Source organism: Lactuca sativa, chromosome 7, assembly GCF_002870075.4.
Source record: "Lactuca sativa cultivar Salinas chromosome 7, Lsat_Salinas_v11, whole genome shotgun sequence".
In the NCBI taxonomy this organism is placed as follows: Eukaryota; Viridiplantae; Streptophyta; class Magnoliopsida; order Asterales; family Asteraceae; genus Lactuca; species Lactuca sativa.
The window spans coordinates 104,101,482-104,117,182 of NC_056629.2; the positions used below are offsets into that span (position 1 = coordinate 104,101,482).

General features: G+C 33.6%; 1 protein-coding gene across 1 annotated transcript; it reads left to right on the forward strand.

Moving 5' to 3' along the window:
• The first annotated feature begins 1,264 nt into the window (after window positions 1-1,264).
• LOC111900855 (protein FANTASTIC FOUR 3) lies at window positions 1,265-14,475 on the forward strand. The gene is made up of 6 exons (XM_023896731.3): window positions 1,265-1,317; window positions 1,429-1,579; window positions 1,681-1,699; window positions 12,009-12,090; window positions 12,609-12,669; window positions 13,643-14,475. Exons 1-6 carry the CDS (start codon window positions 1,265-1,267, stop codon window positions 14,147-14,149), a joined length of 873 nt encoding a protein of 290 aa, XP_023752499.2. The 3' UTR covers window positions 14,150-14,475.
• The last annotated feature ends 1,226 nt before the right edge of the window (window positions 14,476-15,701 follow it).

A 15,701-nucleotide genomic window follows, 5' to 3' on the forward strand; every position in this document is an offset into this window, starting at 1 on the left:
CCCATGGAGTCATGGCCTGGAAGGGCGTATGTGTTGTTATGGCCTGGAAGGGCGTATGTGTTGTTATGGCCTGTAAAGGCGTATGTGATGTATGTAGTATTTTGGGGGTAATTCACTAAGCTTACGGGCTTACATTTGTGGTTTAATGTTTCAGGTACTTCAGGAGACCGTGGCAAGGCAAAGGCGTGATCGTACCGCTCCTCGTGTTTATGTTTTATGATATGGATCTGGGAAAAATACTCTGATAATAAAAGTATTGAAAACCTTTTTGTAATGAATTAATGAAAGTGGGTTGTTTTTGAAAAGTTTAAATTGGTTTGAATTTTTACGGTGTTACAGATCAAACATACACATTAATATATATATATATATATATATATATATATATATATATATATATATATATATATATAGTGTTTTAATTGATAACTTGATTTAGATTTTTCTAAATCCCAATGTATTACTCTCTTAACAGCGACAATATTTCACTTTGGGAGTATTAGGTTTTGGATTCGACTGCTTGGAGTTTGCATCCCTAAGGGGAAATCTATAGGCCACTTTTATTGTATTGATGATTTCATTGCGACAACATTTCCATCCAAAGAACAAGGTTTAGAACTTTTGAATGGAAATCATTGGTCTAACTTTCTTTCTTGTAGAAGAAATTTTTTTACTTGGTTTGGTAAAAGCTTAGTCAATTTTAGATTCCAAGATTATTTTAGAATTGTTTTTGATTTCGCAACAATAGGCCATAATTTTGGTTGTTTAAGAAATATGGATTTATGTTTTAAGATATTGTATTGTAGAACTTTATAAAGCATAAATTGTTGTGTCAGAAGGAAAAGTGTTGTATACAAATCACTTTCCATCATAATTTATTATTAGTTTATAAAAATAGTTACCAGACTGTTTAAATATCATTTAACAAGTAATTAACCGCCATCATCATTACCCCTAATAAATTAAAGTTGTTCTTTCATCCCCCATACACAAACGATTATTTTCAAAAACCATGGTTATTGCAAAAGTTTGTGTTTTAAGATCTTTCATCTTCCCCATAAACATTAGGTATGTTTCTTCCAATCTTTCTTGAAATTACTATGTATTTACCATGTTTCTTGAAATACTGTTCCCCTGTTTCCTCTTAAACATTGTGATAAAAAAACCCATGATTTTGCATCTTTGCAAAGAAATAGGATCGATATCTCGTATATGATGATACAATACCTTTGATGATCTTCCTAACAACGTCTTAGTTAATATTATGGAAAAATACGCAACATCATCTGTGAAAGACTTATGTATTGAAAGACATTGGTAATTTTCACACACCCCTTACATATACTTGTATATGTAGCATTAACATTACCGAAATCAACTTCATTTTTTCTTATTAACTTTAAATTTTAACTTCATTGGTTGTAAAAGTATGAATGAAGCGGGAAAGGAAGACGATTTACATAAATGTGCCTTCCTTGATTTGATTCCTTTATGTATGGTTTTTGAACCAACACAAAAAGCCTTTATTGAGAAGTGTGCAGAAAAAGAAAACCATGAGGCCTCATACCGAAAAGGAGTGGTACGTATGAATTTTGATCATCAATTTTCAGAAACTTATACTTTTTGATGATTTGTTACTGATACTGACGTTAATGTTAATAATGTTAATGTTAATTATAGACTGGGTACTTCTACAATGGTAATTTCAAAGTTAGAATTAAGTTGCTAAGTACTGCTACAACAGAATATCATTAGGAAGAAACTTATGTTCTTGGGATTATATACATCTCCAAAGGACATCCAACATACAAAGAAGGTCTTGTATATACTAATACATGTTTTTTTCATATAAAATTTCCTTTTTATTGCAATATAATCCATAATTCAAGTTGTATAAGAGTTAAATAGGGTGATGACTAGGATTGAATATGAGTTGAATAGAGTGTGAGTATGAAAATGGAGTATAAAAAAGGAGTTTAAATTATTAGGACATGAATAATTAATGGGTTGTGAGTGTTTTTGTATAGATTTTTGTTGGATGGTGTGGCAATCCATCGAACTCTATATTATAGATGCCCTTAACCCTCATCACAGGAACAAACATTTATGGATATTTAGTATGTTTTCTTAATTTCTACTAGGTTTTTGTAACATTCAGAATCCTAGGTATATTAATGGTGTGTTTATTTTGGGGTTTATTGAGTGACTCAATGAGTTGTGAGTCCAGCTCGTCGAGTAGAGTCGATTTGACTGTGTGGGTTTAATGAGCGGACTCGACGAGTCGGAGAGCCGACTCGCCGAGTAGGTGTTGTGTAGTGAAACCCTAAATCCCCGGGTTTTGGGCCTATATAAGGGAACTCATAGCCTCATTTACGGTTCATGATTTTCCCAGCTTCACTGAGAGAAACCCTAGTCGTCTTTTTGAGCTAAAAGAGAGAATGTTGAGCTTATATTTAGTATTTTGGTGCGTCTTTGGAGGGGAAAAGAAGGAATTCAAGAAAGGAACGAGAAGAGGCTATTAGATCTGTTGATTGTCATCCAAGAGCTTCTGAAAAGGTGAAAAGTTGATACCTTTATCATTCTTATGGTTAGATCTCTTGATTTTGGAAGGTTAGGGTTTATGCCACCTTTATTTGGAATTTCGAGCTTACAAATTTGTCTTGACGTTTAGACCTCATATCTGGACCTTTTGAGGTCCCTAGAGTCCAAAGGTTCCAACTTTATTCACCCATATGAAGGATATTGTGCTTAACACATTGTGAGAGCATGTTTGGGTATGTTGGAGCTAAACTACCATGCATGAATGTAAAGATTGAAGCTTTACATGAAAATGAAGTCTTGGGATGCTAGATCTAGTGTTTGGAGTAATGGAGCTACTTGAATCGTCTGAATGATAAATCAGATGGAAGGGACTCGCTGAGTCTGTGAGCTAACTCTTCGAGTCGGCTGGGGTTTTTCCGTGATGAGTCTGGGCATGTGGTGGCTCGGCGAGTTAGCGAGACAACTCGACGAATCAAGGTGGACTTCCACAATATGACAGAAGAAACAAGGGGACTCGACGAGTCACATAGATGCAATCGGCGAGTCGGGTCAAACATGGACTGTTGACTCGAGTTTGACTTCTGTTGACATTAGGGTTTGGTCATACATGAGTAATAAAGACCATGGAGGGGTAAAATGGTCTTTTACCCAATCCAAGAGTTAGAAAGAGAAAAAGAGGTAAACCTTTTGGTATTGAGTATGAATAGAGTATTAATTAGAGATATTTACCTTATGTGATAGGCGGAGGCTAGTTCGAGATTTCCGTGTGTGAGATTATTACTTGTTAGCTTTCGAGGTGAGTCTTCTCACTATACTTTCCATGTGTGGTATTTTTGTGCAACTAAGTTGTCTTATGTGCTTATCTGTGTATTGTGATATTCTGCATTATGTCTTTGTGATTTATGCTGAGTATTATTATTATGAGCTTCCTGAGTTAGGACTGGAGGGTCCACCCGAGTTATGGGACCGGAGGGTCCCACTGAGAGACATTGACCGGAGGGTCTTATCTGAGTATAGCCATGGGAGGCTACAAAGATGTGTGTGGTATTTTGGGGAAGTCACTAAGCTTCGTGTTTACCGTGTTATGTGATATGTGTTTCAGGTACCTTTCATGATATCAGGAAGGCTTCGACTCGATTTTACACACGAGAGAAAGAGTTATGTTTGGAGGATCCTGGATTTGTGACAAACAATTTTAAATAAAAATGTGTTGATAATTTGTTACTAGTGATTTTGAGGAAATGTGACATATGTTTATTTGAATTTTGACAATGAAAACTTGGTTTTAAATTTTACGGTGTTACAGTTTTCATTAGGTAACACACTTGAATTTAGTTTACTATGCGTATTAAAGCTTTATTGTTTGGCTATTTGTTGTTATATATGTGGATGTTGTGGTGAATATTTAATATATTTGACTAAATTTGTTTTTTATTTCTCATATGTAATTATAGGTTTAGACAAGTTGGTTAATTGTTTTGGTAAGTTGACTTTATATAATCCTGATGTTGTTGATTGTGCAACAAAAGTTAAGGAATTTTTGCAAAATATATTTGTTCGACATATACATTCAAAAGATTAAGTCATGACTTTTGAAATGTGAAGACCATACCGTCGAAGAGGTCACTGATGAATATGCTGACAATGATTTTGTTTGTAAGTGGTATCGGGAGTACATTGGTTTTTGTAAATTTGTAAAATATATTCATTAGGTAAGTACATTACATTTTATGGTAACTGTAAATGTAAATACAATACTTTTTTGGTTTTTTTTGTTGATTTGAATGTAAATAGCTAGTAATGTGTAAATTAAAGTATCTTATTATTGTAGTAAAGATGCACGTGTTTTAATTTTTCGATGTTATTTATATACTTATTTAACATTTAACAAATCGTAAGTTTAAGGTGATCACTTAAAACAACCATTAGGAAATGAATTCTCACAATTATAATGGTTAATTTATTATTTGACTTCAAGCCACAATGTTTGGTATTTCATTTAAAAACAACTTATTAACTTATGGCTCTTTGAAAAGTTCATAAGTCAACAAGTCAAAAAACGTGTTTGTCGATATCAAAAGGACTTTTAAAATAACATTTAATTAACCTTTCAAAAATGAGATTTCAGTAAGTGAATTAGGATTTATAACTTTTCAAAACTCCTTATAACTTTTTGGATTGTAAAAGAGAAGTAACACTTAACACATGTATTAACCTGAGACAAACACTTTATCACAAACAATTTATTGAGTTATTGGACTTGGATAGTTTGAATCAGTATTACTTAGGGGTATCATTTTATGACACGACACGACAAAAATACACGAAACGAAACGAAATCGGAACGAAATCAAAATTAGAATTCGTGTTCGTGTCGTTTTCATGTCATGATTAACACGATTAATCATGTGGTTGTCGTTTTTTCGTGTTTTTCGTTTTTGTCGTGTTATATATCTTTAAGTATGAACGAAATACACTAATAGTTATGTAATATTATATTTGTCGTGTAGTGTCGTGTTGTCGTATTTTAATTGGTTCGTTTTCGTGTTAATGAAAAAAACACGGCATCATGTCGTGTCGTGTTCATGTTATATAAAACCTTATCGTGTCGTGTCGTGTCAAACAAAAACACGACACGACTGCCCGATTTGACAGCCCTAGTATTACTATTACTAGACTTGGATAGTTGGGTTTCACTTAACCCATTAAGGTACATATCAAATAAAAAACCGGTTATAATAGATAAAATTTAGCCATCGTGTTTAGCCGTTGCGCGACTTGTCATAGGTTTTTTCATGTTAGAAACTTCAATATAAGATTTAATCACTTAAAATGAAACTTCAACACCATATGTCTCGCTTAATAAATTATACAAGGTAACAGCATATATAAAATAACACAACCCATTAGTAAAGAGGACATTTGCCCACCTTTTAGGCCGTCGCACTAATTGTCACTTTTTTTATGTGAAACCGACGTGAATGTGTGAAGTCTGATATGCAATTGTGACTCGTTTTCAGTAAACTTTCAAGGAAACAATCATGTGAATTAGTTTTTGCCCTTTAGTGGTGAGAAAAATAAAAACCTATTTTTCAAAAACCAATGCCATAGCGCAGTTTTGTACTAATGTTATAGTATGGCTTCATGAATGAGGCATACTAGTGATTTGACTGACTTGTCTTATACATATAATATATTAATCTTTTCTAAAATACTAGGTTTAAATTTTAATTTTCGAAATAAAGAAAAAATTAATTTAATTAAAAAATAAATCAATCTTGATTTAATCTTTATCCTTTAATTAAACAATTAATTAAATTAATTAAATCTGAAGGATAATTCACAAATTCAAGATACAGGATATCTAATTACAAAGATAAATATTCAGTTTTATACAATTAAGAAACATTATCTAAAGTAATTTTCCTAAATAATTTTGAATTAAGCAAAAAAAAAAACAATTTTGCTGATCAGAGGGTTCACCACGTCGTGGCAGAATGAAGAAAAACACAGATCCGAGGATCTCCACTCTGTGGCAGAAGAGGACCACGACGTGGTACTGCAACAGAATGACGATTCTGCCAATTCTCCCAGTAGGGTTTTGTTCAAGTTCAAGCAATATACTATTAAATGCTAGATAACCATACGCTTAGATATGAGTGATGGATTTTACATGTAATAACGCGGATAAATCCTTATACACTAAGGGCACATGCAACCTATTAAGTCTAGTCATAAAACTCTTGAAGTAACATTCTATTGAACAACAACAACGCTATAATTCTAGCTAATTTCGAAATTCATATAAGAAGATTGCATACCTTTTGATTGTTGTCGTAAACAATCAAACAATTCTTTTTGAAAAACTCTCGGAAGCTAGCACTAGAAATCTCGTGCCTCTGATGGTTCATACCCAAACCCTAGAAACTAGGAAACTTGAAGAAAATAGAGGGGAGGAACAAAATTTCGGCTATGCCCTTAGCTATTGGAGTGATGCTCGAAATTTAAAGGCTAATGGTCCCTATTTATAGCTAATAGGGAAAACCCTACATAACCCTTTATTTGATAATAATATCATATATCAAGTAATTATTTGGTTTCCTAATTATCTCTAAGGGATATTTTAGAACCCTAAAGAAGCATATACTTTTTGGCCATCCTAGCTATTGAATCATTACAACTTAGGTCCTTGAAATTTTAATTAATCGAATTAATTCCAAAATTAAGTCTAATTAATTTCTGATTAAATCTTAATGACACACCCCAAACCTGAACGGCGGAAACGTCCGGGGTGGGTGACTTCATGTCAAGTATCACAACACATGCATCATAGTAATCAAAGTACAACAACCGTTGCATTAATAAAGTATAAGTTTTTACATAAGTGTTCAAACATTATATATTTAACATCAAAAGTAGATATGGTAAAAGACAAAAGACGCAACACGACACTATGTCGTCTTCTCAAAAGCTTTGGAGGTGTAACTGCCTATTGGTTCCAGAGAATACAAGTTATTTTGAAAGAGAGTATCAACATTTAAATTGGTGAGTTCATAAGTATTAGTTCTTTTATGGATGTTTTAGTTTTACGAAAGAGATGGCATGCCTTTCAGAAAATCCCATATTTTCCCATTACAACTGAAAAGTAGTTTGAATAACATAAAATCGTTCCTTATAAGTGTTATTGTACTTATAACATAGTATAACATATTTTTTAATTCACAATAAAATTATAAGAAGAATGTTTTCCCGTTTTATTTATGGAAAATAATTGTTGCAGTAGTAGTGTTTTAAAATACACTACCTATGCATTAACTACCCTATAATTAAACTGGTTAATTAGGGTTAAAATGTGATAGAGGTTATAACCATGCTCAATAAACTAGTATATAACACGATGTTCTTCATACGTCGACAATGATATGACATTTGTCACCCGTTGACCTATAGGTCCCACTGTAGCTAGCATCAAGGTGTGGGATGGTCAATCCCGTATAGATCTATACACAAACTCACACTCTCCCTCCAGAAGACTCTGGTTATAAAACGCGACTTAGCAAGTATATTGCTATGTCATGAAATAGTATCTCACATTTTAGTTTAACTTGTTTAAGTAAGAATTGAATTATCTCCTTATCTTAGCAAAGTAGTTTAACCTTGTGTACTTATCTACTAAAAATAGATTTCTGGTTTGTTCTAAAATTATACCTATTACAACTTATATGTATTATCTGTTTAGCATGATCATTCATGAATGTACCCCTTTGCTCGGCATGATATAAAGGTAATAAAAGTGATTGAAGTAACCTTTTATATTCATATATATATATATATATATATATATATATATATATATATATATATATATATATATATATATAAAGGTAATAAAAGTGATTGAAGTAACCTTTTATATTCATATATATATATATATATATATATATATATATATATATATATATATATATATGTGTGTGTGTGTGTGTGTGTGTATACATATATACATATACATACATATATATATATATATATATATATATATATATATATATATATATAATTAAAATGGAAACGACCTTCGGACAAATAACTCCACCTTAAGCCCGCATCCAAACAAGGAAAAGGAAATAAAGCGAATCATTAGTTATAAGTCCTTTAAATCTTATTTATATACATATTCATATATAAATATGATTTTGACAAATATAATTTTAAAGAGTTTATAAAACATTTAAAGAGTTTAACAGTATTTAAAAGAGTTTACGTGACTTAACGTCATTTTGGAAACATTTAGTAATCTTTTATTGTAAACACAATATTTATAACAATAAAAAAAACCTTTTGTTTGGTTGTTTTCACATATAAATATTAACACAATTAAGTTGTGTTCAACTTGTATTCTCCCCTAGAAAGCATTTAAAAACATTTAAAAGGGTAGACTGTAGGGGTATGAACTCATGATTCAATTGAAGATTTGATATAGGGTGTTCTTCCACAAGATAGCTCCCGGGAGAAAACCAATTCCTAAATAGCAATTTATGCGATAAATTGGCATTGAATTAGTGAATATAACCTCTAAAGTATTAAGGAGACAAACTATAATGTAAGAATTGCTTACAAAAGAAGTGTTAGAAGCAAAGATGGAAGGCTATGACCATTACCACAGCGGCTGTGACCGCGATTTGAGAGGGAATGAGGGTTTTCAGTTGAAGATCTAGAGAGAAAAGGCTAGAGTTTTCGGCCAGAGGTGTAGAAGTGAGGGTGAAATCAGTCAAATACATATATACAGGGTGGGGTTCACGGTCTGAAAGGAGTTCGCGGCCGAGGAGAGTTCACGGCCCGAAGTAGTTTGCAGCCGAGATTGCGGCTGCGAACCTTGTTTGTTGCTGTGAGAGTTTGCGGCTGTGATCCTCGTTTGTGGTCCATGCGAGGTTCTCGGTTCCGGAGGCGTCCCACCTTAAACACACTACACCTTTTGAACACAAGGTCCATACACCTATAACCCAATACTCTAACTATATTAAGATAATCAAAGAAATAAATTCGACAATTAATTGATATGTTTGACTTTAATTTACCAATTTGAGTTTTATAAGAATAGAAATTTCGGGTTGTCACATAATTAAATAATACTATTTCTATTTAATATATTATTCTCATAACATATTAATAAATTCATTTATTGTTATTTATTAACATATAATAAATCAATAAATGAGTCTCTCTCTCTAAACATCACCCTATTCAATTATCAGGTTTGAGGGCAGCCCAAAAGGATTTTGTTAATAATTCAAGTATATACCAATTTAGTTATTGGCTTAGACACCTAATCCAACATATTGTTATTGATGAATGTGTACAGTCACGCCTTCGTCTTCCCACGATAACCGATAAAACCTGAAAACATAAAAACTGGGAAAGCATAAAGTTTAGTGAGTTCCCTTAAAATACCCCATACAACAATCATACTAGCATGCATATCGGGTCCATAATCATCGGATTGGATTACCCTAGGTATGTTGTCCTGCCGCCTCAACCCAACCGCTCTTCCTAAGACGACCGCCTTAACCTCATCTGCTACCATATGTCGACATATAACAATCAAGGAGGAAGTAGGCACATAATACATGCAATTATCAATCATACAGCTCACTACCACCTACTAGACTCCTCACAACACACTGCTTTACTACCAACTAACCTCCATGGAATGCATAACCATAAGTACCTAAAGTTGAGATAGCCACCTGAACAGATGATCCTACTCTAAAGGCACAGCGAATCTAGTAACATACAAGAAAGTCTGGATCAAGAGTTCCCAGGCTATCCTACATGACTACATACAACCCCTAGGGCACTCCACTAGATGATAACTAACCTACTAGTACTCTAACCAGCATACAACTATTGTTGCATCCTATCATACAAGAATATATATGTATATATATATATATATATATATATATATATATATATATATATATATATATATATGTATGTATGTATATAGCAGATCACTACAGCACAACAACATCCTATACACAAGAATGCATAACCAACACTCCAAGGAATGCATAACCATATGTACCCAAAGGTGAGATAGACACCCGGACAGATGATCCTACTATAGAGCCGCAACCAAACAAGGAACATGCAAGAAAGCCTAGATTAAGATTCATTTGTCTAGTGACTACATACCACCCCTATAACATCCCTCTCTACTAAATGATAACCAAAAATAGTGGGGCGGCATTGGTTCCTTCGACACATAGGTACAGTGAGGAAAACTCACCCGAAACGAAGAACCCATAAACATTGTGACATGTTTCCTTTTCTGCACTGCTAACTCCCACGAGCCCTCTAGCACCAAAACATGGAAGAAACTTAATCAACATCCCTAATCCTTCAATTTTGACCCAAAGTCAAACTGGTCAAAAAGTCAACAGTCAACAAAAGTCTATGTTCAACAACCACTCATGACGTGACACTCTACTGGTCACATCTTGAGCCCCTAAAACACAGAATAGTCGCATCCTTTGAACCTCATGATGTGACAGGCATAACCTCACATCGTGAGAACTGTCTAAATGACTTTTTAATGATTAAAACCCCTTAATCTATTAAGCCACTAATCTACTTCCTAACACACCAAAAACCATAAAAATCGATGCTTTAAGGTATTTATGAAGAAAAAGAGGTCAAAACCCCAAGCATGAGCTTAAATATCATCCAAACTTCAGATCCACCACATATAATCATCAAGGAACTTTAAGGACCCATAAAGTTGTCAACTTTATGGAATCCTAACACTCTAACTCATCTAACCATGGACAATAATCCATAAAACTCTAGATCTAGCAACAATAAACCAAAAAGCATGAGGCTTGAACAACCATAAGGGTCCAAAATGAGCACACAATGATGATGATGATGAGTTTCCCTTTCTAGATCCACAACTAGAGCACCTCGTTCTCCTTCTTCTCCTCTTTCCTTAAGCTACCAAATGTACCCAAATGGCCAAGAACCACCAAGGAAATTATGGTTAGGGTTTTTCTGAGGTTTGAGGGTGAGGGGGGCTGATAATCAACCTTAGATTTAAGATAATAGGGATTAAATAGGAAGGAAACTCTAAAAGATCGTGGGCTTGGCCTGCAACCTTTCTCACATCTTTACCCTCTATATGTCACATCATGAGCATTGACTTAATACAAGTTTCACACTTGGCCTGACACACTGAATATTAGTTATTGTGAAAGCAAGAAAGGATTGTGAAAGCATATCGTTGTGAAAACGAGAAAGGATGCGAAAGCGTATCGGATCACAACACTCCATTCGCATAGGAACAAACCCATTCGCATCCGAACACCACATTCGCATTAGAACATCCCTATCTCATCGAAACACCTCATTCGCATCAGAAGCCAAAGCAAACTCTCACTAGTTGCAACCAACTACGATCCATCACATCCGATTGATCTTTAACAATAATCTTCATGTCGTAACCACCATTTGGTCACGTAGTGACACTCAATTTCTCCAAAAATCAAGCTTTTGACTCCTTAAAACCCTAAAACAATCCGTTCTAGAAATCAGGTGTTACAATTATTGTTTGTAAAATAAAGATGTAATCTAATTAGAATTTATGAAAGTTTTTATTATTAAGATATAATTTTTCACAAGTAATCTATTTTTATTCTATAAGATAAAATACTAATTACATATTCATTGATCTTCAGGAAGACGACTTAAAATAGTAATATGGTTCTCATTTTAGACATGTTTAGTCCTTATTGTTTTATTGTATAAAATAAGCCCTTGAAATTATTGTTTTTTACACACTCAGTCCTTATGAATGACTACTGCACATTAAGTTCTTTGTTTGTACACATTTAGTTATTAATGTTTTTTTTTTGCAAAGTCTTTGTTGTTTTTGTACATAATTTGTCCTTATGATGAGTTTTTTTCAGGATTTTCTCACGTGACATCCTACACGGTACAATCATTAATAAAAATGTTCTTATACATGGCTCTTCTGGGTAGCGGAATCATGTATCACATATCTTGATTTTAGTAGTAGCATTGTACTCTTGATATTAGTAACTATCATAGTACAATACCAATTATATTTAGTACCAATACAAACTTCATTAAATAGCAATACCAACTACATTATATTTGGTGAAAAAAATACATTAGCCATAATGATTTCGGTTGTTGGAAATAGTATCCACATTCATAACAGTTGGTAATATTAGTATTAATAGCAAAGTCATTTTTGGTTACATGAGAGTTTATTAGGGTTTCCAGTTTTATTAATTTATTAGTGATTAATAAATTAATAGAAGTTTGTGACGCATCAAATTAGTCCTCACAACATAACCCTAATTGTTCTAGGGTTTACGTATTCTGCAATTTAAGGTGGTTGAGATAGAAAAACTCTTTTAACAGCTGCAACCTCATCTTCAAAATTTCGGGTCAATTTGAAAAGAACAAAAAAAAACATTTGCTGAAAAATGGTCAAAATCGACATACCAATGAATTACAGAAAACTCTAAACTTTTTTTCAGGATGTTATTTTGTTTTGGAAGTACAAATTCAAGTTGGAAGAAAACAATCACAAAGAATCTCGTTATGTGCTATTGAGATTTGAGATTGATGAAACTGAAGCCGAATACATCTTTTTTTTTGGAGAAAACTAAGACATCAATATTATTTTTCCGATTCGTAAATTGGGTTATAAGTGAGAGACGGGCTACATATGGACCATTTTATTAATGATTGTCTCACATAAGATATCACGTTATCAAAACCTATATAAAACCATTCATAAGAACTGAATGTGTATATAAACAATTTAATTTTACAATAAAAAACATCAAGGACAAAATCTATATAAACTAAGAATTTAACATATAGTAGCCCGTCATAACATAAATTAGCAAGTAAGTGAATACATCCAAAACAAATTAAATATAACTTATTTTACAAGGGAAAAAAAACAATAACGTCTGAATATACATAAAATAAAAACTATATTACATTTAGTCGTTATCAAACAAATCACTAGTAGATTTTTTTTCTTTTCATTTTTTTTAAATGATGACATCATACAAATACAATAGTTAAATAAAAAAATCTTTTTGATGAATAACCCCAACTCACCTTAGAATTTTCATTTTTTGTGCCTATATATAACAAATACAGGTAGGTTGTCAGACTGCGTGGAAGGAGAATAATTATATAATATCAAGTGGTGCAAAAAAGGTTTCCCATTCTCCGTCCCTAACATCATCTTCTGTCATCACTTTCCCTCCCTATAAATTCAACCCTACCCTCTCTCTTATCTCTCGCATACCATTAAAACATGTCGACAGTTGTATGTCGGCAGCCTTCCCAACCTTCCATGGACTCCTCTCATGTCGTCGAAGCCACAACCATGAGACTCAAACTAGTCTCACCTAAATCTTACAACCAAAAAACCATCTTCGGACCTTCCAGTTTCCTACAATCTCCTTCTTCCCACAAACCCATTGATGAATACTTCCACACAGAAACCAAGAACTCATATCTTCATGACCAAAAATCTCTGAAACTTAGCCAGAAAAGCCTCGAGCTTTGCACTGAAAGTTTGGGTAGCGAAACTGGCAGCGACACGAGCGAGGATGACGCCATTTTTGCCTTCCCATCGTCGACTTTATCAGTCAAAAGGAGTCGGAGAGATCAGGTGGAGTCCAAGAAGGTGCTTTCACGAAGCTTTCCACCTCCACTGACGACGATGAGTGGGTCTAAACCGTTTCAAGTTCGGCCTCATCGGGAAGGAGGAAGGCTGATTATCGAAGCAATGGAGATGTCGTTGGGGAATAGTTGTTTACGAGCTGAAAGAAGCCATGGGCGGCTTCTGTTGACGTGTTCGAAGAGTGAAGAAGACGATTGTGACACGGAAAGGGAAGAAAATGACATGAATGATGTGGAGAAGGATGACAAGGAAATGGAAAGAAATGTGGTGGTTGAGAACTTTCAAAGGTTAAGAAGGTGCAACGAAGATGAGCATAGAGACAACGGAATATGCTGTAGCTGGGAGCCTTCTTGTTGGGTGGCTACCTCATAGATATGTTAAAAACATGAAACGTATCATCAAAACTCTTTGTTCTTTTTTAAATGACAGCGCAGAACGCTTCCACTAACTCGTTCAAGGTTTTAATAAAGAGATAAATCACAATGTTAAATACAAGAGATATATATATATATACACGCTTCAACTGATCTCCTCACTTATGGATCCTTTCCTTGGGCACTAGGATAAAGATGTCGTTTGTTCCTTTTTTCAAAGAGAATCTAAATGTAAATTGAGTCATAGTGTTTTTTCATAAAAGCCAAATTAATTAGAGTAACATTGATTATGCATTTGACGTTAATATATCATAGATTTTTGTAGACTTTCAGCCCGCTTTACATATCCCACGTTTAGTAATTATCAGTGGTGAACCAACATACAAGTTACAAAAGATGACTTTATCTAATATAATTTTCCAGAGGCTTCAACAAAGGAATAAAGATTGATGCTCTCTGGGTCGTTTTCACTCTCTTCACAAATTGTCGGAGTCCTCCATGATTATCACTTGTAGGGTAACGAGGGTTCCTAATTTAGCAAACGTTATAATAGACCGGGACCCTACATGAGTTGAAATGAACTGAGTCAATGTCGTGCTTTGAATAGAAAAATATATATATGCATGGTTTACATCATCTAATCAAACATCAATGGCATAACGATCATAAAATTTCATTTTCAAAAACTTTTCAAAGTATGGGTTCAACTATTCATTATACTAGATTTGGTATATATATTTTTAATAAAGACAAAATATGATATGTGTTACGGTAATATTTAAATATGCACTCTTAAGCTTTCAAAATATTAGATTTATCAAAAAAAATTATTTATAATATTTTTTGAAATTTGTGATCATGGACGAAAAAAATCTGAAATATCCATGTTTCTATACACAACCACATTTCACATCATAATCAAACTAGTTTGGGTCTTGTACAAAGAGAAACGGTGACACGGGTAAAAATTCTTAGAATTTTATGTCACATACATTACAAATAAAATAATAGAATTAATATCTAGAATTTCCAGTCTCATTTTTCTCATGAACTATATAAATAGAGAAACTAAATTTTTTTCTATTTTACTTGGCCTAATCGAAAATCAAACAAAAAGATGTGTTGGATTTTGTTATAACTTCTTCCCAATTAAATATTTTATAAGATTCAAAAGTTATGCTACAAACAAGCACAACAAAAAATATAAGTATTAGCGGTGACAGTATTAGAGACGACATGGAGTATTAGCGACGACATGTGACAACATGCGTATGTGGCGTCGTTAAAAACATCCCGTTGCCGCAATTCGTCATCTCTAATAGCCCACGTCGGCGATCCGTGTGATTTCGTCTATAATCAATCGTAGCCATTCACTTTTCATTTGATCGAATGGACAGGGTTCCTTCGTATGAAAGCAATAGCGGGGGCCCTAATAGAGACGCAGACATCGTCGCTACTGGCCACCAAAAAAGACGTAGGACCCGTTCCCTCCAACATGTCGCCCCAGTTGCGATCCTGTCACCGCAAATACCAATGCCGCTAAAGGGTTT

Bases quoted from the DNA above. Each gene is read 5' to 3' on its own strand.
- LOC111900855 (XM_023896731.3), top strand. From the start codon at position 1,265: ATGGAAAAATACGCAACATCATCTGTGAAAGACTTATGTATTGAAAGA. The intron at 1,318-1,428 runs GTAATTTTCACA...TGGTTGTAAAAG, and splicing joins TTATGTATTGAAAGACATTG to TATGAATGAAGCGGGAAAGG. The intron at 12,670-13,642 runs GTTATGTGCTAT...AAACTTAGCCAG, and splicing joins AAACAATCACAAAGAATCTC to AAAAGCCTCGAGCTTTGCAC.